The 25957-nt window shown below is 31.7% G+C and overlaps 1 protein-coding gene across 3 annotated transcripts in view; it reads left to right on the top strand.

Annotated features, from left to right (window-relative positions):
- Nucleotides 1-25720, top strand: part of LOC146526824 (uncharacterized) — a 39732-nt gene extending 14012 nt beyond the window's left edge. For 2 of the 3 annotated variants that reach the window (XM_085206819.1, XM_085206817.1), the window contains exons 5-30: nt 678-802; nt 1144-1322; nt 2102-2263; nt 3425-3567; nt 3658-4038; nt 4117-9654; nt 10124-10915; nt 11192-11890; nt 11996-12685; nt 12989-19102; nt 19209-19460; nt 19549-20016; nt 20097-20269; nt 20545-20638; nt 20882-21515; nt 21611-21777; nt 22174-22383; nt 22478-22775; nt 22857-22989; nt 23093-23261; nt 23336-23375; nt 23538-23670; nt 23873-24029; nt 24211-24345; nt 24539-25061; nt 25206-25720. In XM_085206819.1, coding sequence (XP_085062945.1) covers nt 678-802; nt 1144-1322; nt 2102-2263; nt 3425-3567; nt 3658-4038; nt 4117-9654; nt 10124-10915; nt 11192-11890; nt 11996-12685; nt 12989-19102; nt 19209-19460; nt 19549-20016; nt 20097-20269; nt 20545-20638; nt 20882-21515; nt 21611-21777; nt 22174-22383; nt 22478-22775; nt 22857-22989; nt 23093-23261; nt 23336-23375; nt 23538-23670; nt 23873-24029; nt 24211-24345; nt 24539-24963 — 18311 coding nt within the window. In that variant the 3' untranslated portion in view covers nt 24964-25061; nt 25206-25720. The remainder of the gene's footprint in view (nt 1-677; nt 803-1143; nt 1323-2101; nt 2264-3424; nt 3568-3657; nt 4039-4116; nt 9655-10123; nt 10916-11191; nt 11891-11995; nt 12686-12988; nt 19103-19208; nt 19461-19548; nt 20017-20096; nt 20270-20544; nt 20639-20881; nt 21516-21610; nt 21778-22173; nt 22384-22477; nt 22776-22856; nt 22990-23092; nt 23262-23335; nt 23376-23537; nt 23671-23872; nt 24030-24210; nt 24346-24538; nt 25062-25205) is intronic. The other variant, XM_085206818.1, reaches the window with a different exon arrangement.
- Nucleotides 25721-25957: the final 237 nt, after the last annotated feature.

Here is a 25957-nt window from a genome sequence, read left to right as displayed (position 1 = left end):
AAAACGAAAAAATAAAAATCGACGAACTTTCAAATTTTAAAAAGATATTTTTATACTTAAGTATTTTTTTTATATTTATTCGGCCCTTATTTCGCTCAGATACTTGCGAAGAAAACGTACTGCTAGAAGTGGTCATACCTCTAGCAGCAGTTATCTTCACGTCGAGGATCGCGAAATCGGAAGTTGAATTAAAATCCCCCCCGATATTAACTCCCTCAACGAAATAGGAGAAGGGAATAGGAGTGCTAAATGTATCATCTTAATTTAAAAAAAATATATAATCATAATTATTTTGTAAAATATAAGGATAAACAGTCGCCCTTTCTTCAAGCAATTAATTTTCCCAAGTAAAATTTATATGAGTCTTAATGTCTATCGGATTAAACAAAATTACTTAAATGTTGATATATTTTAAGTAGACGAAATCGCAATAGCTGCTTATATGATGCATATATAGTATGACGACAGATGGAGGGAACTTAGTGTTAAAATATTCCGCTCCCCAGGAAATTTGGGGATAAGTATCCCCAAATTTCCGAGATATTGCGCGCATTGTCTACGTTTCGTTTTTACTAGGGCAAGGAAATCAAAATATTCAATAATTCAGAAACAGTGGCAGTCGAACTCTTTTCTCTTCTCTATAAAAGTAATTTATAAAATCTTATTGTTGTTTTCAGTCCCAAAAGCTTATAAACGTCCAGAATTTGTAGAAGAGCTTCGCGCACTTCTCACGGAGCAAGGCACAGTGTCTCTCGAGTGTAAAGTGGTGGGGGTTCCTACGCCAGTGCTTCGGTGGTTTAAGGTAAGACATGGGGAAACTGGTGGATTTTGAAACATGGTGGATTTTCATCTGTTTTTCATAAGCTACGTGCACTAATATACGAGTACGTATAGCCTATCAATGTCTCCAGAGAGAAGTGCTAAAAAGCTCCTTTACCCACTTTGCGCCGCATTTTGAAACGCGTGTGGAGAGGCGAAACTTACGGTGCGCTTTGCCTTATTACCAGAACAAGGAAATGAAAATATTAAATAACTCATCCCCCCGAGTGGGATTGAACACACAACCGTCGCGTTTACAGTCCAGCACTGTGCCACAACGGCTTCATATATTTATTAATGTATTGTTAATTAATAATATTACAGGACAGCCGGGAAATCAAAGCGGGTGACGTATTTGCCTTGACCGCGAACGCCGATGACCCTACATCTTTGGGTACCTACACTTGTGAAGCAATCAACTGTATGGGCAGGGCATATTCTTCGTCAAAAGTTCACGTAGTCGGCCGCGCGAGTAGGGAGGGCTCCACACGACCTATAGCAGGGTAAAAAATACTCGCAATTTTGTTTGATTATCTATAATTTACTTTACGGCCGGTCTCAATAACTTATCTATCTTTGACAATATGTATTACACGATTATTTACCTAATGTTAAATCTAAAAGTAATTATATAATCGTGTAACACATATAAATTTATTGTATGTCCGTTTATGTATCATTTAACAGATTGTGAAAGGTAGGTAAGCTATTGAGACCGGCCTCTGGACAACCTAAAGTCTGCCACTACAAAAATAAGCGGATAATGAGCGGACTTCATTTAAAAAAAATCGTTTACATTTCCACCAACAATAAGTTTAGTTTTGTGTAATTACTTCCTTTCGCTGGTTCAGTTCTAGGGAAGAACTGAACGAGTTCATTTCAACTCTTTCAGCCCGCTCGGTCCTTTCCACCCGATCATTGTTCAATCTTTGTATGCAGTTTACTCTTGCGAGTTTAACATACATAGTCCTTAATGGGCCTGCTCTGCGGCGGTAACCGGACTTTACATTATGCAATTTACGGAAATCTAAATAAGATCTACGCGTAAGCTTGTTATTGTCTTTTTTAATAAAATTAAAAATTACAGAAATTTTAAAGTCATTCTGTAACTTAAGTTCTAATTATGCGGGTGTTGATATACGTACATGTACTATCTCCAATCTGTTTAGACAAAATACACCTTGGAGCGTCTTTAACTATATATATAGAAAATAAATAGTAGAATAGTTCAATACATATATTTATTGCTCTTTTTCCCACTGTGTTTCTTGTTTAATTTTAGTGCAATAACGCCAGAGCCTCCTCCAATTTTTACAAAGGAATTGGAAGATCAATTCGTGAGGATCTGTGAACGTCTCACAATGAGTTGTAACGTCGTAGTGCCACCATGGCCTCGCAGTGTTGTTTGGTACAATAAAGAAGGAAAAATTGAAGCATCTGAAAGGTAATGGAAATATTCTTTTCAGCCCTTTTTAATTTTGTAATCTACTGCATTATCCCAGAGCAGAGGGCTATAGCCCATGTTACTCTACTCCCAAATATATTTGAACCTAGAAAAAATATGATAATATAATAGGAATAGAAGGATTTCCAGTCATGTATTCAGACCGGATATCCGAAAGTGACCTTGATGCTGCGTCCACTTAAACAGCTGACGCTTCTTTTGCATAACTTCTCGGGAAGCCTGTATGCTCGAAGTTTTGCAAGGAACGACCCGTGCCGCAGTCGATTGCTTTATGTTAAGCATTCGAATAAGCAATCGATAAGTGATTAGAAGTAATATTTTCACCTCTGGGCTCATCTACCAGACCCCAAAACCTCAGTATCAGCTCAAACCATTTGATCACATACAACGTAAGGCCTTTCGTTTCGTTGGGAATTCAATAACCTATGAAACGCTTGACATTTTGGCTTTGCATGGAGACGACGTGGAGTAGAGAACAGTGAGTTCTCTAGTGCATTTATCATGGAAAGTGTTCAGGGGAATTGTTTCACCTGGTGTAGGCCGCCGTAATTTATAACCATACAGTACGTGACAACTTCAAATATCATTCACACCTACAGAGTACGTGGCACTTCACTGCTTTGGTACAGTTTTGGTTTAGTCTTGTAGGAACTTCCTTCCATGCGCCACACAATGATACTCGAAACTAAATAGTGCGTATATCTCCATCTAAAAGACCGGCAACGCACATGTAGCTCTTCTGGTGTTACATGAGGTCGTGGCAGTGATGACTTACCATCAGACTACCAGTACGCTAGTTGGTCTTGTTAATTTATTAAAAAAATACATTTTTTTAGCCAGTAATAATCAATTCCAGTGTATTGGATCCATTATTACATTGAAAGTTAAGAGATGATTGTCTCTATTAAAGTTTATAATACACGCAATTTTTCAAATTTGGTAAATGGAAGGTCTAGACACACATATAATCATACATTCAAAAAAAAAAGAAAAATAATATTGTCAATTATCTTTACAACAAGCTTTCAGATATATTTCATATGTTTAATTGCCAAATGTATAGTAACTAGCTTTACATAAACTTTACTATTATATAGGTAATTGTAACAATTTTTTGTTTTTATAAATTTAACATTCTAGATATCATGTGCTTGAAGATGGTGTGGGTGGCTACTTGTTGGAGGTTCCGTCAGCAGAGTGGCCTGACGAAGGTGAATGGAAGTGCGTGGCGACGAGCGCAGGGGGTCGAGTTGGTATCTCCACGTGCTATGTTTCCATGGATGGTAAACATGACTCTTGAAATTAGTTAACAACGACACAATTTTTTTTATGTAATAATTTGTTACTACATAAAAATATTTTATATATTTTAGTGCCCAAAAATTATCGAAAGCCACGTTTTATGGAAAATTTGCAAGCTGTTTTGACTGAAGAAGGGCTAGTTTCCTTCGAGTGCAAAGTAGTCGGTTTTCCTACGCCGGTGCTAAGTTGGTTTAAAGATGGTCAAGAATTAAAACCTGGAGATGTGTATCAACTTACTGGCACTAACTCTTTAGGCTCGTATTGTTGTATAGCCCGAAATTGTATGGGGCAGGCTAGTAGTTCTGCAGAACTTACTGTGGAAGACATTCAGAATCAACTTAATGAAGAAGAAAAACTTCAACTATTTTCAAAAAATCAAGCGCCTAAATTCTTGCAAGGGTTGAAAAGTGTTGAAGCAAAGATTGATGAACCATTCCGTTTTATTATTAAAGGTAAATATTGCTTATTTTATGTAACAACTATATAATTTCGGAGTCTATTAATAAATAATTGATTAATATCTATTACAGTTGCCATTCCGCCGGAACCCACAGTATTGTGGTACAGAGACGATCAACCTGTAGATGAATCTCCTCGATGTCATCTTGGAAAAGAAGAACAAGGTTTCTTCTTGGATATACAAAATCTAGAATTTATGGACCAAGCAGAATGGAAATGTGTTGCTATGAATGATTATGGGCATAGTGTAACATCATGTTTTCTTAAGCTAATAATACCACGACATTATAAAAAGCCCAGATTTCTTGAAAATCTTCAAGCTATTTTATCTGATGAAGGAGCTGTTAATTTAGAATGTAAGGTGATTGGTGTTCCTCAACCAGTCCTTAAGTGGTATAAAGATGGTGAAGAATTAAAGCCAGGCGATATTCATAGAATAATTTCTGGTCAAGATGGAACATGTTGCCTAGGTACATACACTTGTGAAGCACAAAACTGTATGGGAATTGCTGCTAGTTCTGCATCGTTGCTTGGTTTTGAAGATTCTATGAAAATGAAAAGCAAGAAAAAGGCTGATGAGCAATTGCAAAGAAATTTGTCACTTAGCACCATTCATGAAGAAAGAACTTCTCAAATGTACGATACACCTATTGGTGATATCACTTTGGATGAAAAAGGGGAGATATCATTTTCATTTGATGGTAAAGAAGTTTCTGTGTCTTTATATGAAACTCCAGACTTGACTGAAGAAGAAGCGTTGCAAATAGTGGAAATGTATGCCGATCAACTTTCAGAGAATGTAACGGAACATAATGTTGTTGAGCTCCCTCCCTTAAGATTTGTTAAAGAGACTTCAACCTCTGGAAACTTACTAATGGAAGCTATAATTATTGATGTCTCTCCCGAATATTTTACGTCTCCCGACGAAGATCTTAGAACTGAAGCTGACATAGAAGATATATCAATAGCTGATGAAAATGGGGCACCGCAGCTATTATTAGACCAGGAATCCGTAAATGACGAAGATTATTTGGAAAAAACTATAGCATTATTATCAGAAGAAAAAACCGATATTCCCAAAAAAGTGCAACGAAAAAAATCGGATTCACAAAAAAGTGTTGACGATTATTTTAGTTTATCAAGAGATCAATCAACTTCTGAAGAAAAGAAAGATGATGATACTCAAGCTTTATCTGAGAGTGACTTACAAAGTTTTGCAAGTGCACGTAGTTCAGGAAAACCAAAATCAAAATCTTCTAAGCCTTCTTTGGAGGAATCTTCTGAAATCACTAAAACAGTTTTACTCAGAGATGAAATACTGAAACAAGCTGTTGATGTGGAGAATACAGAACATAAAACATCCAAAAAACATCGTTCTAGTTCAAGACGATCAAGTTCTGAAAGTGAAAAATGTAACGAAAATATCGCAGATGAAACATTAGAAAGTAATAACGCAAATACTTTTGCAAATCAAGAAAGACTTAAAATAGAAATTACTAACGTAGGTTCCTTTATTACAAAGATCATTAACGAAGTACAAATTATTGAACGTGACATAATTCTTAAGTCAGAATTAATGACGACCGCTGCCACTGCTTCACAGAGTTTGGAAATAATTAATAGTATTTTAACACCCCTGACTGAAATTCATAGTATTATCGACGCTATAAAGGAAATAAGCGAAAGCTCTAAAATGGTAATACCCTTGATAAAACGGTTACCAGATTCCCTTGCAGTTTTGCAACAATCACTTACAATAGTTAGTAAATGTATAGACGTCGAAAGTGATAACAAAACATTTGTACAGAAGACTTCTATATCTATTATTGAGAAATGTGCAAACGAATTACAACATTTAATAAAAGGAATTGTTACCATACATAAAGCTTATGACCCTGTTGAACCTACAAATATAAACATGGAAAAAATTACTAATGAATTAATGTGTACTATAAATTATTCACTAGAAATAGTTGAAAAATATAAAATTGAAAATATGGATATTGAAATCAACGTCAATGAAGTTTCTGTTGAATCAAAGCACCTAAATGATACTCAAAAAGTAATATACGAATTGAATAATTCTTTGAAATCATTACTACAGATTCTAAGTGTAGTAGATATTTCAAGTAACGATAATATTAAAAACGCCAATAGTGAAATTATTTTAAATGATATGGCCGTCCCTATTCAGGACTTACAAAGCGCCTTGGAACATATAGAAAATTTGTCAATACTTGAAACAAAATCTGATTTGCAAATGTATAATACAGAAATTATAGAGGCTGTCATGCATCCTGTTTTAAAGTTAAGAACATCATTTGAACAGCTTTCTGAAGATGTTGATAAAAATTATAATAAAGAAAATTTAAGAGAAAAAATAAGTACAATTAAATTAAATATACAAGAAATCTCCCAACATCTTCTTAATCTTGAGCTGAAAATTGGAAAGTATGACATTTTAAATAATGACAATAAATTAGAAGTCTTGCAAAAAATGGCACAAATATTAATTACTTTAGAAAATAATTTACCTTTATTACACAATACGCCAATCGTAAAAACCCATATGTCAGAATTTCATAAAAATTTAACTAAAGTCCTTGAAAATGTTATCGAAAGTAATGATGGTACTAAATATGTTAACTTTTTGGAAATTTGTGATGGCGTTAATAGAGTAAATGCTTCGTTAAAAAATATCGAATCAAATAATACTCTCGCTCTGGCTACTATAAGCAATACACTTAAAATTATTCAAAAAAACATAAATGAATACTTATTTGAGTCAGATTTAATTTTACCTGTATCGAAATGTATCAAACAAGTATTGGATGATATACATGAATCTATAATTAATTTACAAGACGTAACGCTTAGCTTAGAATTAGAAACAACTCAAGACTTGCTCCTAGAGCAATACAATAAAAACAGAGTTACTCCATTGTTAGAACGCCTCGAGCATACGATTGCTGCTTTAAGCAGTATAACACCGCATGAAACAGTTAAAGAAATACCATTGATATGTGCCTTAAATAAAATTTGCCCAATATTAGAGGATCTTAAATATAATATAGCAAATATAGTACAAGAAGCTGAAAATGACGAAAATATATCAGACCTTGACAGTTTATCTTACACAGAATCTATTGCATACCAAATAGGTGACTTACATGAAACTATGACTGTATTAAATGAAGTTTTATATGAAAATACCAACAACCAAGAACACAGTCAAATATTAAATGAATATGCTAAGCCTCTTCTTGAATTAAGCAATACATTACAAATTCTTCAACAAGACATTATATCGCAATGTAAAGAAAGTATCAATTATTCAGATATAAGTAGCAGTATTGCAAATGTAGTAAAAAGTCTTCAGAGTTGCGTAGTAATTATTCAAGAACAGCCAATTATAGAAGTAGTTGATGATATGTCTACGTTAGAAGATATATCTGGTTTGAAGTCAATTGCAGATATTTTGCCTTGTGACATTCTTATACCAGCAGTCGTAGAAGAAACTCCTGTACAAGTTATTGAGCACATGCCATATACATGGCAATCAGCTACTGTTCGAGTATTATTACCAATAGAAAATTGCATTACGAACGTTCAAAATACACAGATCATAGAGATATTAGATATTTTTACAGAAGTTCATGAAACTGCAGCTCTCAAGTCGATTGTTACTGATATAGAAAATATAAATTTACAACTTCAAGTAATATTACATCCAATGGTTTATAAATGGCCAATACCATCAAAAGTAATAGAAATAATTAGATCTCTACAAGAACTTCATTATAAGCTATTAGAAATTGACATTTCTAACATTCCATTTGTAAAAGATTTGCCTGAACTAAACAAAGTAAAATTTAACACATTTGTAAAAAATTTACATCAGTTAAAACATCACTTAGATGACATTGGTGGTGATTTTAATGTAATACAACCAGCTACTGAGGCGATAGACAGAGCTATCGTTATATCAAATAAAATAATAAATTTACGAGAAATATGCTTTAACTTAAATATTTTATTAAACAAAAAATCTTCTAATGTTCCACTAAATAATAAAGAAATTGAATTAAAAGAAAAAGTGAATGACTTCATGGAAGCAACTAACAATCCAGGTGAAATTAAAATAATACATCTAAATCGCATCGTAGAAAATCTTTATACTACAATAGTATCCGGGGACGATGAAGTAATTTCATTTATTGCTCTAAAAACTAGTTCACTGGAAACTGAAGCATTGATTATAGAATATATGACGGAGATTCAAAATATTATTGTTTTCTTAGCACAAAATGAGCTAGTAAATATTTCTTATGACTTGACTTTGCCGTACGAAACTATATTGTTTAATGAATGTGACGTTAAATTAAATTCTCTAAAGCAGGTGCAAGATAATGTCAAAAGTATTTTAAATAATATTCATGTTTTGCCACAAAAACTACTAACAGACGAAATATTACAAGTCGAAAGTTTTTGTAAATCTTTTGAAAATGAAATTATTATTTTATATAATTTGTTGAAAAAACCACTAAGTCCAAAGAAACTGATAAAACTATTACAAATATTTTATAGTGTCTGTATAGATTTCAAAGAATTCAAATATAAACATCATGAAGTTCTCTCTGAAGACTTACATAATGAAATAAAGCATTTTATGACTAATACTGACGAATGCTTAAAGCATTTACAATTATTATTAACGGAAATAGTTGAGAATCACTCTCATCAGGTTATTAACATACCTCTATCTAAAATTACTAGCAATGAATCGAGTATAAGAAGCATTGGTAATATTGGTGATAGTAACCATGAAGAGTTATTAAACAAATTTTTATGCCTCATAGAATCTACAAAGCCATACATAGAGAGTTTACAATCATCAATTCTTCAAGAATTATATTTATGTCCCACAAAAAAACCAGAGGTAAATAATAAAGAAAACGAAACTCTTAAGCAGTTTGAAGTATTTATTCCTTTAATTTCACGTCTTTTACAATCAAATCAAAAAGATAAACTTAAAGACATCTATGAAGAATTGTCAAATATAATAAACAATCATAAAGATTATGAAAAAGCCATCGGCAGTGGAAAAATGTTGATTATTATTAAATGTATTTCGGATTGTTCTCAAGTATTGCAGAAAGATATAGAAGTTGGTCTGAATCAAGAATTTTCTAATACTGTTAATAATCAAGAATGTTGTTTAATCCCCTATATGTTACAAGCAAAAGATCACATTGATAAGTTTTATAATGAAATCTCAAGAGTTAAGGAGCAACTGATGCTAAAATCCGATGTTGGAAATGTTTCATTTTTAATGGATTCAGATAATGTTGGCGATTTAGAGCAAATCTGTGATCATCTAAATAAATATGAAGATTTCAAAAATTTATTATTTAGTAAAAGTGATTTGTCTTTAGTATTAGAAATCAAGAATAAAATTTGTTTGTGTAATAAAACTTTGAATACAATAAAGAATAGAAATCACTGTGAAAATGTAAATACTATTATCAACATTGTTAAAAATATAGAAAAAGTTTTACACAAAGTATTGTTGTCAAATAACAAATCCGATGAAAAGATTATTTCTAAAGGTAAGGTATAGTCTAGGACGTAGTCATGGAGACAGAAATTAATAATAACATAGTTCACGCGGGTGTAAACGCGAGCGGGCCGCTAGTATTAATAAAATAAAAACTTAAGTATTAATAAAAACTTGATATTTTCGTAAAATTGTAGATTTTTATAAATTCTGCCAATGACATAAAATATAAATGAATACTTCGAAAGATTTTGTAAGTTCGTACATTCATATTTATTATGACTAGATAAAGCTTTTTTAAAATATAAAAATGTTTTAATTAGTGTCTTTTTTTTACAAAACCAAAAATTCTATCAACATTGCAATTACATTTCGCATTTATCTAAAACTTTTAGTTGATTCCGTTTGCGAAAACTTTTCGGATTTTAAATGAATATGAATTATAAATTAACTATTCTGTTATAAATTATGCTTTTTCTCATCTAGTTATTACTAAAATAATAAAATAGAATTATTTACAGAAAATACCGACTCTCTACTGCAACATATGGCACAATACATAGAAATAATAGAAATTGTGGAAGAAATTTCAGTTACTCTTAAAGTAGATGATTTAAAACAATCGGCAGATTTAGTACAAAAGCTAGAACAAAGTCTATCAGCAATGGAATCAGGCGAAGTAAAAGAAGGATGTATTGACCGAATAATTAATAAAAAACAAATACAACTGGCTCAAAATCTGCAACAAGCATTAATATCGCTACAAAGTCAAATCTTTGAAACCCAAACTCAATGTATACCATCTATTTCTGAAAAAAATTGCGAAAAATTTGTAAAGGTTGTAAATTCGTTACAAAACGATTTAGTTATTTTGACAGGACCAAATGCAATAGTGGAAAAGTATTTAGTAAATGTACCATGTATAAAAGAACCATGTAGTGAGAAGAATGTTATTGACGAAAGTACTATGCGTAAAGATAAAGCGATTGAAGTAAATGTAAATAATCTTACGCAATCTACAGAACAAAAAGGAAATTCATTTGAAAGTATAGAAGAAGTAAACGTGCTACAGTGTGAGGCTGATATACGAGAACAAAATAGTATAGATATGTCTCAGTTAGAAAATGAACAAGTAACCCCTATGTTAGATCGGGACAATAAAGATATAGGACATGCAAACCCATCTAATAATGAAATGCAATTCTCTGAAGGAAATATTCATGTACCTGTACAAAGTCCAGACACCTTATTGGAAAATAGCACAACAATAATCCTACAAGACTCAACAAAACAGAAACTAGCTACAATTACGGGTATAAATTTCTCTGCTTTTTATTAAAAATAAACAATTTAATATAATTTATTTAAAATTATTTAAATGACTTAAGAGCTCTCCTTAATAGTGAAAATTTTGCATAAAGAACTCTTTATATCTTATATGTGTCAATAATATAGCCTTTATTTTTACGTATGAAACTAGTGCCACTCGGCCTGGCCACTAACATTTAAAAACATTGATAACAAATGTCCCTAGAAATCTTACAATACATTTAAATAATTATATACAGTAATATATATTTCTGTTTCAGATGTACTTAGGAATAATTTAGAAGAATATATTTCAGAAGACACAAAGTTAATTATTGATAATTTATCTTCTTTTCTTCACCCTGAACATTTGCAACATTCGTTTAAAATAGCGGAACTTTTAAAAAATACCACGTGTGGTGATTTGTTCCTTGTACAAAAAGAATTACCGAACTTATCCTTTCCTCAATTTGAGCTAGCGTTAAGCTTAAATGAAACCCTATCTATTATGTATGAGATAACATTTGACAAGTCTTCTGAGATAGTAGCAGTAGTAAACGAAGAGAAATGGAATATTGTAAAAACTGTGGTACATAATTTACGTGAATCGCTCCAGTTATTTATAGCGACGGTGAGAACATCACTAGAAGTTGAAGAAGCAAATAACGACAAAGATAATTCTTCAATAGCCAAAGAAACACTACAGGTCGTAGAAGTACTTGATAAAAAAAATATATCACAAGTTCTGTTTTCTTCAAATACAGAAACGTGTAACCTAGACGTCAATCAAAGTCAGGTCGATATTATAGATAAAGATATAACAGAGAAAGTAGATAAAATTGATATAAATGAAGAAAAAACTATAGAAGATATGATTACAGTATCGCCTAACATTACATTAAAATATATTGACGCACTAAGTACTGTGGAAAATATTCCAGTACCTATATATGAAGTTGAAAAGTTAAATATAAATATAGGTAATTTATTACTTTCGATAATTTTTACATATTTACATTTGTTTAAGTTTTATTATGTAGGGTTGAATTAAAATGTCTTTGTATAAATTATAAAACTTATTTCAGATAAATTGGTACAACAATTGGAGGAATATATTTGTTCAGAAGTTGTTAATGATTATGAAACATTATCTTCTTCAGAGATTAATTATGAACATTTAAGAGAATCTATTCAGGTAGCACATCAATTACAGGATATGTGTGCTCTTCAGGGACCAGAAGCATTGAAATTATCAAAACCTCAATTAAACTTGGCCTTAAAATTAGAAACAGCTATATCTTCTTTAATTGAAATGGAATACAAGGATAATGTGGAATTAAAAGTATTAAATAGTCAAAATGAGTTACAGAAGGTCAATAAAATAATCCATGATTTGAAGGATACCCTTCATAATGCAATAAGCTTTACTCTGTCTCAAGTTGACGAACGGACCATAGATCTAGATGAAACAAAATTAATTGTATCTCAAGATCCTGTCATTGCACTAAATGAAGCAATTGAAAAGGTAGAAGAATTAGACTTAAATTCAGGCGTGACACTTTCGAATATGGTAGAAGTGTATGAAAATCTTCCAGAAACTCTTTCACCAGATACACAGAATGTTATTGCAAATAGTGAAAATATTAATGTAATCAATATTGAAGCAATAATAACTAATGCAAATATTACAACAAAAGATGAAAATGATGAACAAGTAAACAATGCCGAAACCTCTATTATCCACAACGTAAATGAAAGTGAAAATTTACAATTAGGTGTGTTTTTCAGTTAATTATTATGTTTTAAATATACAAAGATTGGTTACAAAACTAATTATTTATTTGCACAATCGCTATTACAATAGTATATAACTTAATTCTATTTTTAGCACTCAATAACTAAAATCTTGAAATGAAGCAGAAACGGAGAATATCTAAATACTGGGTCCATATTTTACGCTATGAGTTTTTTTTGTTTACTCCTTATTTTCTTATATTTATAGTTCAATATTTATATATTACATGATTTTAATAAGATCTAAGTAGTCTAGTCTATTGATCTAAGTACATTTTTTGCAGATGCGGAGACGAATTCCTTTGAAACTTTGGAAATTCTTTTGCAAGAAGTAACTGATATAATTGATTTATCCTCTGGTACTCTCTCTGAAAATAGCTCCGAAGTTGCTCAAAATACTCTTGATGAAGTGCAAACAATTATTATGAAACTAAAATTTGAATACGATGGTACTATTATGGACACGTTTCATGAAAGCCTAGAAGACTTAGAGTGCAACGTAAGAAGCGTACAACTTCAAGTAAATGAACATTGTCCTACAGCTTTATTAAAAGAAGCTTGTCTCAATTTACAAACAGTTGTGTCTTCTTTAAATAATAATGAGAATATTAAAATAATTGACCGAAAATTGAATATTATTTCAAATTGCGCAGATGACACCCAACATTCAATTGAGTTATTAGAAAAAGCTTCTAGCTCCGATGATAACAATTATAAAAGTATAATTTCAAATTTAACTAAGATTAAGGATACAATGAAAATTTTGAGATCAAAATTCTTTACCGATGCAGAGACATTAATTATAGGAGGAATAGAAGTCATCGAAAGCTTAGATGAAATCGAGGAAAACATATTTTCTTTAGAAAAAGATATTAATAATGAAATGAATATGGATTTTGTGACAAGGGATAGTATGTTAACAGCTGTACATTCTGTTTATGGCAGTATATCTAACATGCGAGGGACTGTTTCGAGTATACAAAAACAATATATGTTTGATAATTATGGAAAATCATCTGGAAACATTTTAAAATCTTTAAAAATTATAAATGAAATATTAAAACTTGATAATAAACCATATTGGAAATTGCTTGCAAAAAATATTCGTAAGACTTTAAATCATTTTGAAGATATAAAATTTTACATTAATCTGGATAAAACAGCTAGATTACCCAATGATGCAGCATTTACTAAGATTATTCTTGCAGAATTATATTCAACATTATCTCAAATAATTCTAGAAAAAAATGAGCCTGAAAAAAGCAAATCTATTCAAGCCTGTCTTAGTAACAATATACTTGAAATTGAAAATAAGGTAACTATTGAAGTAAAAGATAAAATACCCATCTTTAAAGAAATATCTGCAAACATTTTAGAATTTTCTAACATTATGAGAAAATATATAGAAGAAAATATACTAAATACCTCGGCAATAGATTTAAATTCTGTGGTTGAAGAAGTTTCAATGGAGATATCCTCCGAACCACAAGGAAATTATAAAATAGAGAACACTTCACTAATTATTGAGGATACGGGTGAAGGACAACCAGAAGAAAATAAGATAGTTGTAAAATGTGAAAAAGAAAATATAGTTAATTTTGAAGACTATCAAGAAAATAGTAAATTTACTTTAGAAAAGGAAACTAACGCCATTATTTTAAATGCCAATTCAGAGGAATACCAAGAAGAAGAAACTAACGGAGTGCAATCTAAATATAATTTATTTACAGGAGAAAAACTTGAAGATGATATCAATCAGAATGGTTTGTCAGATTTGTCATGTAAACATGCAACATCCGAGGATAAGAATGAAGACATACAAAATAATTTGACAGAAAATATAAATGAATATTTAGTTGAAAGATGTGATGCAGCGAGCACCGACGGTAAATTAATAGTACAAGATGGCAATACTGAAAATCTGAATGAGAATATTATGACAGACAATACCTTAAGTAAAATAAATGCTGGAGAAATAGCAAATATTACGATACAGACTGATGAAAAAAATATAATGAAAATTATTGACCATGACCATAAAGAACAAATATATGAAGAATCTAAAAATGACGACGGTATGTTATATCCAATTAAAACAGCGGAGACTGATGATAAAAGTATAGTAAATGAAGAAGAATTAAAGGAATTATTACAAGTCAAAGATAAAAACGGGTCTGTATTAGAAACAGAGCTTATTCAAAAGAGCAAAATAGAAAATCAAAATTCTACACAAGATGAAAAACAAGTTGTAGATTTTATTATAGACATTAACCCTAACTCTAACAGTACTGGTTACCCAAAGGAAACAATCGAAAACGTTTTAACCAACAGAGAAAATTTAAAGGAAAGTTCAAATATTTTAATAAAAGAAAAAGAAATCATAGAAGACAAAGAGGATAGTCTTGCGCAAAATCTAATATCAGAAGAAAATAATAAGCCTTTAAAACCCAAAGAAATAGATACTACCAAAAAAATGGAAGAAACCATTTTAACTCTGAATAGAGAAATTAGTGCTGTAAATATTATGAAAGAAAATGAAGCTGAAAAAATAAATTTAATAAGTGATAAGGGACTAGATGCAATTAATATTAATAATGAAATAAATATTCGAGACACTATCGAATGTAACAGTGACATGCAAATACAAGAAGACTCTGGTCATAATTTGGAAATTATGGCATCGATATACGATGGCGAATCAACGAAATCAGGAACATCAATTAAAATAGAATCTACATCTGAAACGTCAAATGATAATTCGTCTAAACTATCTAAAGAAATTAAAACCGATAAAGAATTAGTACAATCCAATCTTGGGTTATTCGATAATGATGAGAAAGACAAAGAAAATACAGTCAAGATATTTTCTAACAATAATGAAGTTGTGGCTGGACAAAATGTAGATACTTCCGGAGGCAGCACAATAGAATATAGTAGTATCAAAGAAAAAACCATTATCTCAGAAGAAGAAAATAAAACAGAAAAAGATACTACTGCTGAGGATTCGCATAAAGTAACATTTCAAAATTTCAATCATGAATATGCTATAGATACTGCTGTTGAAAATGTAACCATACAAGATAAAGCTATTTTAAATACTGATGCAAAAATCTATAACGAATCAGAAAAGTTTATTAATGGCAACAATAAAAAAACATTAAAGGATATATCAAATAATAAAAACGTTACAGAATCGTTAATCATGACTACACCAGAGAGTATTTCATCTAATGCTTTCGAGAAAGAATCATTTAAAAAAGATGAAAACATCCGTAAACTTTCAGAATCAATAAAAAAAATCGATCAAAACTCTGAAATAGATGACATGACTCAAACAAAGGATGATATATGTACCCATGACAACGAAACATATGTAATGAAAGATATTATACCGGAAGTAATAGAAACTGAAGACAGCGATGAAACAAAACAGACAAAAGATAATTGTTATCTTGAAATAAAAGAAAAAAATATATTGGATAAAGAAGAGAAGAAGCTTGTGCAAAATAACTTGTCTGTACAAGAAAAGGTAGAAGATGTGGAGTTACAAAAAGATTTAGACATTCTTCAAAAACCTGTCATAGTTACAAGTCAAGAACCTCTAAGAAATGAGGGAGATGATAAAAAAGATAATGTGAAAAGAGACTCTGTTACAGAAAATAACAAAAGGGAAGTAAAAAGTCAAGAAAGTGTAAAAAATGGGCGAGAAGATGTAAGACATAATAAAAGCGAAGTGGAATCATTTTTAATAAATATACCAGAGAAGAATACATGTGACGTGTCTGAAAAAATACCATCTGAATATATTGAACAAAATTATCAGCTTTCAGACTCGAATATAAAAACTGATGAAGACTTGGTAGTAGGTAAACAAATTACAATAAGCAATGAACAAGAAGTAAAAGAAATTAGAGACAAAAATGACAAAGAATCTGACATAAAACATAAAATAGAAGAAGAAAGGCAAGGAAATTACAACTCTAAAAAAGAAGTGGAAAATTCGGAAAAATTAATAAAAGAATCAGATAAACAAGAAAGAGCTAATGTGGGGGCTGTAACAAAGACTTTTTCTGAAGAAATTGGTGTTACTCAAGAATGTTATACAACACAAGAAGATATGGAAGACATTACAGAAAAATACAATTTAAATACTACAATAAACCCCAACAAGAAAAAAGAGACGAGCTCCAAGTCAGATAAAAAAACTAATATACAAAAGAAAGTGGTAGATGATATGCAAGGTGATATTAAGTTAATTAAAAATAAACAAGAAGATAAAACAGATAAAAAAGAAGAAACAGGTGAAGTCATTAAAGAGCAAAGTAATGATTTACAAGAAAATATAGACAATGAAATAAACGATAAAGCAGATGAAAAGAAAAATTTTGTTACAAATGAACAATCTGAGGAAGGAACAAAAATTTTGATAAAGTTGGCAAATAAAACCACTAATATAGAAGAAAATGACAAGGAACCTAAAAAATTAATACAACAGGAAAAGGTTGATATTGCCGAACCAGCGGCTGAAATTTTGGAAACCAATAATAATACAGAAAATATCGTTAAAGATGACATCGACATAGAAAAAACTCAAAAAGAAGAGAATTCAGAATCTACTATTAAACCTGAGAAGGAGAAAGAAATGAAATTAAAGCTGGAATCTGAAACCGAATTTGCGCAAAAAAATATAGAAAATAAAACTTTTAATACAGAAAGAAATATTATAGAGGAGGACGCTAAAACATTAATGCAACAAGTCGAAGGGCAGATTCCCAAGCCAACTGAAATTTCACAAACAAATAACAATATAAAAAATATCGTTAAAACCAACCAAACAACCAACCAAAACGAAGATAATTCAGGATCTACTATTAAGCCTACTATTAAGGACAAAGAGATCGAGCTAAGGATAGAGTCTGAAACAGCATTTGAAGAAAAAAAATATGTTGACGATCCCAATAAAATTAAAATAAAACAATCAATGGGTGATGATATTCTTACAATATTAGAGTCCATAAATGATGACGATAAAACAAAAGAACAAGTTGAAAGTTATGAAAGTGAAGATAATATAAACCCGGCATTAAAAAGTGTAATCGAAACAAATAAGGAGCCAAATACCGATACAAGTAATGTAAAAGTTCCTGAAAAAGATTTAGAAACTCAAGAAATAGAAGTAAAACATAAACTTGTTGAGGAAAACTTAGAACATACATCAGGTAGAATAGAGCAAAAAGTAACATATACAAGTAATGAATTAGAAATTAAATTGAATAACATTCCAGATAACCAACCAGATACTAAAGAAGAAAAAACAATACTAACTGATAATGTACAAAATGAGATAAGTGGAAAAAGTAATGAAAAGGATAAAAAAAGAGTTCACAAAAATGGTAAGAGAGAAAGGGCACCAAAAAAAGAAGTTAAAGAAAAACAAGAAGAACCAATTAAGTCCAATGAGTACGTTGAAAAGGACAAATTTGACAAAATTACAGCCAACAATGAAATTAAAGTAGAACAAAATGACATACGAAAAAGTGATAATGATTATACTTTAGTCAACGCCAAAGAAATTCAGGGAAAGGAAATAAATATTACAAACAGTATAGTTACTAACGTTTACTTTGATAACAATAATCGCGTAAATAAAGAAATGGAAACAAATGAAAATATTGAACGGCAGAAAAGTCAAAGTACAGAAATTAAGAATGTAAATGAAGAAGAAGAAGAATTATTAAAAAATGAACAACGGGGACGAGATCTTCTAAACGAAAATCTAAGGTTTATAGATCATATTAAAGCTGATTACGCTTTAGAATTTAGCAAGCCTCCGGGCTACGTACCTAAAAAATTTGATACACAAGATACAGTGCCACAAGTAAAGACAACTTCTCAATATCCAACTATATACAAAACACAAACTTTACTATATGAATCTCAGTTAAGATCGTCGTTGCCTCCACAAACAGAACAACAATATGAAGGAAATAAAGAAGTACATAAGGCAAAAAGTGAAAATAGAAGCATGGCTTTAGAAAAGCGATCAGGGATTTCTAGAGATGTAAAGAGAAAACCTGTATTTTCAACGCACTTAACCGATAGGACTGCTGTAGAAGGTTCCCGAGTAAAACTAACTTGTAGTATATTGTCTCCAACTGATCCTATTATAACTTGGTATAAAAATGGTGTTTTATTAGACAATAAACAAAAATTTAGGATTAAAGTTATAGAAGGCTTGATTACTTTAGAAGTTTTAAATGCAGTGCCTACCGATTCTGGAGAATATAGCTGCAGCGTTGCAAATGAAAATGGTTCTATTACATCGTCAGCAAATTTAAAAGTATACCCTAGTTTTGAAGCATCACCTATACCGCCAACATTTACGCGATCTATTAGAGGTAAATGTTATAAAAGTAAACGAGTACTTGTAATGCTAAAATATGTATTAATTTTTTGATTTACATAAAAAAACACATTACAAACATTTATAAACTTGATTTACAGATACGTATCATTTAGCGGAAAATGAATTGGTATTAGAATGCAGAATTCGAGGGCAGCCTCTACCCAGTATAACATGGTACAAAAATGATAAGCCTATAATTTTAAATGAGAGGTTTCAAGGCCACTACTTAGCTGATGGTGTTTGCAGATTAACAATTAGCTCACCAACTTCAGAAGATTCTGGAAAGTATACATGTAAAGCTGAAAATTCTGTATGGTCAGACAAAATACACCACGAAGTATACTTTGATAGTAAGCATAATCGTAAATATATTTTTTATATTTATTTATTATATATTTTACTCAATATTGTGCATATGTTATTTATTGTAATTTATAGGTAAACAAAATAAAATAAACGCCAATATCGTGTCATTAGAAAAGATACATTTGAAGCAAGAATTGCGTCGTCCTCATTTTACGAATGTTTTACCTGATCACAAGGTAGTCAGTGGCGGTACAATTGGACTACAAGTCGAAATTAGAGGTGCTCCTACAAGAGTAGAATGGTTAAGAGAGGGGCAGTCAGTTACAGAACAATATAGAAATGCCCAAACATTTGTTGATCACGAAATTTATACACTAGCACTTACCGATGTAACAGAAAAAGAATCAGGCTTATATACATGTAGAGCTTGGAGTAACACTGGCAACGTCGACATGAATGCATCTATAATAGTCGTTCAGCCTAACCTAATTGACGGAAAACCAGCTACAATTGTAAGTCGCCCATCTAAAGATTTACTTATTTCGATGGGCGAAGACTTAAATATTTCATTTAGAGTACAAGGAGATCCAAAACCTAAGGGTAAAAATCTTTACGTTTTTTATGTATAAAAAAATCACGTTTAAACAAGAAATAACTAATAATTGTGTGTATTATTACAGTTTTCTTTATGAAAGGAATGAGGGACATTACAAACAGCCAGCGCGTTTGCAAAATGACTTCTGATGATTATGTTAAATTTACTTTAAAAAGAAGTATTGTGTCTGATGCGGGCACCTACTGTATACTTGCAAGAAATGCATATGGTTGTGATAGGGCGTTTGTTACCGTTGTGGTAAGTTTAATTAATGTAATTTCAACAAATATGCGAAAACAAACCATACAAATCTATATAGAAGAAGAGGGGAATTGGAATACAAATATAAAATTATCGACCTGTTGTCATCGTTAAACCAACAGTTTGAACCTTTAAGTGAAACATACATTCTGTATGACTATAGTTGTCCAATTTACATTTTCTTAGATCAGATAATTTTGTTTCATTACAATTCAGTTATAAGAATAATTTAAAATTGTTATAACTTAATATATTTGTTACTTATATTTTAGATAAGACAACGTGCTTCCTCTGACAGTCTTATATCTGATTGGACATATCCGATGGACGATTTAGCTATTTCGTCGATAGAAAGAAACTATAAATGTAAGTATAATACAAAATCCATCAATCTATACTTAATATTTATGTTATTGTTTGTAATGTATAATATAATACTAATATAAAGGTAGTTATAGGGTTATTATTCAATCTTTTACAATAGTACCCTTCAGTGTTATATACACATAAATAAGCTACATAAATTTAAGTTTGATCTTGTCTCAAAGTCTATATTGGAAAAGAGCCAAACGTCACCTTTTGGCACAACGATAGTTATTTGTTTTTTAGCTGTTCCCGATCGGATACCGAGTGAACCTAGTGTTGTGGATGGCGGAAACAACTGGATATCTCTTGCTTGGCCTAAACCAGACACTCAAGCAAAAGCACCAATTTTAGCCTATAAAGTTGAAGGTTGGCGTCTTGGTAAGGAAGGTGGAGCTCGTTGGTTAGAATTGGGTATTACGCCAAGGAATTCTTTCGATGTTTTTAATTTGAAACAGGGTGATGAATATCATTTTAGAATTACTCCAAGAAATCGTTACGGCTGGGGCGAGTCAGTGCAAACTTCTGTGCCAGTTGGAATCGGTTTGTCCGGAGATCGACCTGAATTTACAGAAATTCTTCCCGGCCAGCTTAAGGTACTTGCTGGTGAATCAGCAATCCTAATTTGTAGTTTCAATGGCAAACCCACTCCAGAAATAATCTGGATGAAAAATGGTCATGAAATTGAAGAGGAAGCTGGAAAGATAAAAATTGATATTGAAAATCTCAATACTACGTTACACATTAAAGAAGTGAACATTGAAGATGAAGGCAGATACAGTTGTGAAGCGACAAATGTACTTGGTCGGTCTTCTACATACGCAAGAATGACTGTTATTACAGATCGACATATTTGGGAAGCTGATGCTAAATTAAAAAGGTACATTTTCTTTGAAATTATGCTATTGTTGATTAAAACTTTCTCGTAATGTTGTAATCAACAATATCATTTAAATTATTTATCTCTTTTTACAGAGAACGATCTGCTGGTTTGGATGGAGAATATCCACCTCAATTTACGATGCGTTTACGAGATCGGCGAGTTCAAGCTACATACCCAGTTCGTTTGACTTGCCAGATTGTTGGCAATCCGCCTCCAGTTTTAACTTGGCTTAAGAATGGGGAGGAAATTTTCTGTGATAGTAAGATTTTGTTATTTAAGTATTAAAGTATAGGTATATTCCAATAGGTATTCAATTAAATAAGTGTTAACACTTATAATTAAATACGATTAAATAAGTTGTATTAACACTTTGCCAATAAATGATAAATCTTTGCCAAAACCGTTTGTCGTCCATTCTTATGTGTTTACCACATAGTTTATCAACTTTCATAGTGAATATTACGAAACAGCTCGCGTTGGCTTAGTCCGGGTTAAGAGTATTATAATGGACTACTAATATAATGCTATATTTTACTAATCTGTACAGAAAATAAAACTGTAACTGATCGCTGCCTGTACAAGGAGAGAAAGATCATAACTAAAGCTTAAATTCTATCGCCTTGTTTTAATCTATGTAGTTTCATTAAATCAATAGGTCGCCATGCTGTTTCCCAAGACGAGCATTTCTATACATTGGAAATAGCACCAACAACATTGGATGATGGCGGGGTGTACGAGGCCATGGCTCGCAATTCTTACGGAGCAGTGAGCTGCCGATGTAATCTTGTTGTAGATAAGGGCATTAGAGCATACATTGCTCCTGAATTTTGCTGTGGGCTTCAGCCGTTGTATCATTTGAGTGAAGGTAAAAAAATATATTATAAGATTTAAAAATTACTGTTACCTCTATTAGACATGTATTAAAAATACAATAAATTCCACTCATTTTTTTCATCCAGGAGATGAACTCAGAATTTCAGCAATAGTTGAAGCATATCCATCTGTCGGAGTCACATGGTACCGAGACGGAGTAAGGCTACGCCCTAGTCGTAGAGCTATTATGACTCTTGACAGAGATGGTCAGATTGAACTAGCTCTGGCCTCAGTGACCGGCCGAGACGCCGGTGTCTATACTTGCACTGCTTCTAATGAAGTCGGAAGGGCATCTACTTCTGGAAAAGTCGAAGTAGTATCCGGAGAAAATGTTATAGAGAAAACTAAAACAACGCCACCAATTGTCATAAGCCCAGATGTACCGTGAGTACACATTTGACTTTGTTTTATAATTTACAATATATGACTCTATGTATTTTATAAAAATATGATATTTTTTTAAAGGTATTCAAAGGAACCAATGTTTATTAGAAAGCCTAGATCAAGTGAGGCACGTGAAGGAGACACTGTTATAATTGAATGTGAAGTAGTCGGTGATCCTAAACCAGACGTATACTGGCTAAGAGATTTCTTAAAGGTAAACTATACTTAATTGAAATATTATCTATAATCTTTTTATAAATTCCAATAATTATTACAAAGTATATGATTATAAATCAACTCTATTTATTAATTCCCAGCCTGATTACTATCGAGACGCAAGTCACTTTAAACGTATAGGTGCAGGTCCCGCCTATCGTTTTGAGATACCTCACGCAAAGTTGGACTACACCGGCGCTTATTCTATAATTGCCAAAAATGTACATGGTGAAGCTAAAGCAATAATATCTCTACAAATACTAGCAAAAGGTTTGTAATATACAAAAAATTATATCATATAATAATAAATATTAAAATGTAACTAACATTGTTGTTATTTTCAGATCCAAGGTCCAGTGACGATGTTCACAATATCAGATATAGGTGAGTCGATGTTAGTCACGAGTTTCATTGTTTTTGGGAGAAGCAGAACAGTCTGTAAAAATAATTAAGAAAATCATCATTAAATATAATTTTCCACGTCCTCCAAGCAATACAATATTATTAATTTTCATATTTCAATATGTATTGTGTATTTTTTTTTAGTCGTGTGGATGTAATACCTCACTTCGATAAGGAACTCACAGATTTATTATGCTACGATGGAGATGCCATAGAGTTTGAATGTCTTGTCTTTGGAAACCCTGAACCTTATATTAGATGGTTCCATTATAACGAGGTATGGCTAATAATTGTTTTGCAACGTTGTAAAAACAATAATGCTTATTTGGTTGCTTAAAATACACTGGTATGAAGTTTAATCAAATGCAGAAATGAAAATATTTAAAAATATAAACATAATTCTAATATCAACATATGTAGTGTATACAGTCGTAGTGCAACGCAACGATATTATTATTGTGTTTTAAATTCCTTATTAGATAGTACCAGAATGCTCGGACTTTGAAACTTCCTATGATCTTGGAACAGCGAGGCTGAAGATTAAGCAAGTTACTGCTGAAGACGAGGGCACATACATCTGTGTAGCTTCGAACAGTCTGGGCAAAGCCACGTCCAGCGCCTGTCTAGTTGTTTACCGTAAGCAATAAATTTTATGTTTATGGTATGGTAATGGTATGTTTTTTAGAACCAAGTTACATAACATGTGCAGTCATTACAATAAATGATTTATGTAGTAACAGGATATTGTACAAGTCCTTTATGAAATTGAATTAGTGAATGCAGTAACACAAATTATCCAATATTCCGCTTGGAACAGCTCCCGGTGAACCCAACACGCTGAGTCAAAGACTCCGGCGGCCGCCAGCTCTTTTGTCTGCAGCCTCTACGCCGCGCTCGACGCCTAGGTCCACGCCACGTACTACTCCGGCGCGCTCTATGTCCAGGACACCAGGTAATACATAAACTTTAAGCATAGTTTTATGCATAATATCCACTTTACATTTATAAAAATAAATATTAGATATAAGCTATTAGGTGCCAATTTTGAAATCTAAGAATGTTTTATAGAAAATCATGCTGCATATTTCGTATTCTTACCATTATTTAATTTAGTCACTGTATAATTTTATATTGAATTTCACCAGGTCCTGTATCGAGACGTTTGTGCAGTCCATCACGAGAAATTGCACCAAAGTTCTATACTTACCCATTTAATAGGGTCGCTGAGGAAGGGGACACTGTAGTGTTTCAGTGTGCCGTTAAAGGACTTCCTCCTCCATGGGCGACTTGGGATAAAGATGGTATCATCATAACCCCATCTGCAAGATTCAGTATTAAAGAGAAGGACGAAATGTTCAAAATATTAGAAATCGAGCAAGTGTCAATAGAAGACGTAGGCTTGTACAGGATCACATTGGAGAACGACTACGGTAGGGCGGAGGCGTCGGCGCGGTTAGAAGTTATCACACAGAAAGGAAAATTCTACGGAAGCACTAGATCTTACAGTGTTTCGCCGCGCAAGTCTCTACCCTATAGACGACGTACGCCTTCTTTTTCCAAACAAGACTGATACTATATTTAGACAACAAATCCAAATATATGGATTACCTTTTTCTTTACTTACAAATGGAATCAAGTTGCGGTGGCCAAGCCAATACTTTTACATAGGTTTGTAAATGTTACATAAATTAGTGTGGATATGGAATCGATGCGAAGTTATGGGTACCCATTATCTTGTTAGCAAAGCGAAAGTTTTAATACCTACGTACATTTTTAATCTCTTTTATTAATATTAATAATATTTATTTTCAGGATATACATAATTAATAGGGGAGAAGGCGACAATTTTCCTTCAAAATATATTATTTCCTTTGCATTTTTTTCTAGTGTTTTTAGAATATCAATCATAACCAAATTTGCGTTACAGATTAAAAATTGTGACGTCATAATAGTGTAAATATAGCAACGGCATATTAGTGGCCTTGCGGTTTATTGTTAATATTTTTGTTAGTAGACTTAATATATTTGGGTAGTTACCTATTTAAAATATGTTCTCCTTCGTACCAGTACGAAATACACACACAAACATACACATTCTTTATTTAGAATGTAATATACTGGTACTTAATGGTCTAAGAACAAAGTTGGAAACCTGGTACGTGAGAGACGTGTGTATTATATTTATTTTCTATTTTATTGTTTGAAACAATATAGAAAAAATATGTTTTAGTATCGATATTTATATGATTATTTTGTTTGTGACATTTAGTTAGTTGCCTATAACTAGCGCTCCCGGGGAATTATAAAATAAATTGTTTTGCGATTTATGTGGATTTTGTTTTATTATTATAATATATATATATATATATATAGAATACGATGTACAAATAATATTATATATATAAATATTAAGTTCTCAAAATTAACTGTAAATATAAAATACGAAATAGGATAGCGGGCTTTCAAATCTTTTTGGGCAATGTCTAGTTTCGCGATGTATTCTGCACATCGTAGGGTAGATAGAGGAAACCTTCAAACCTAGTGTTAAGACACTTCCTTCTCAC

Source organism: Heliconius melpomene, chromosome 21 (genome assembly GCF_056956725.1).
Source record: "Heliconius melpomene rosina isolate 202511_hmr_F chromosome 21, ASM5695672v1, whole genome shotgun sequence".
Classification (NCBI taxonomy): Eukaryota; Metazoa; Arthropoda; class Insecta; order Lepidoptera; family Nymphalidae; genus Heliconius; species Heliconius melpomene.
Note: the sequence above shows the minus strand (reverse complement) of the source record. Positions and strands in the feature narration are given on the sequence as shown.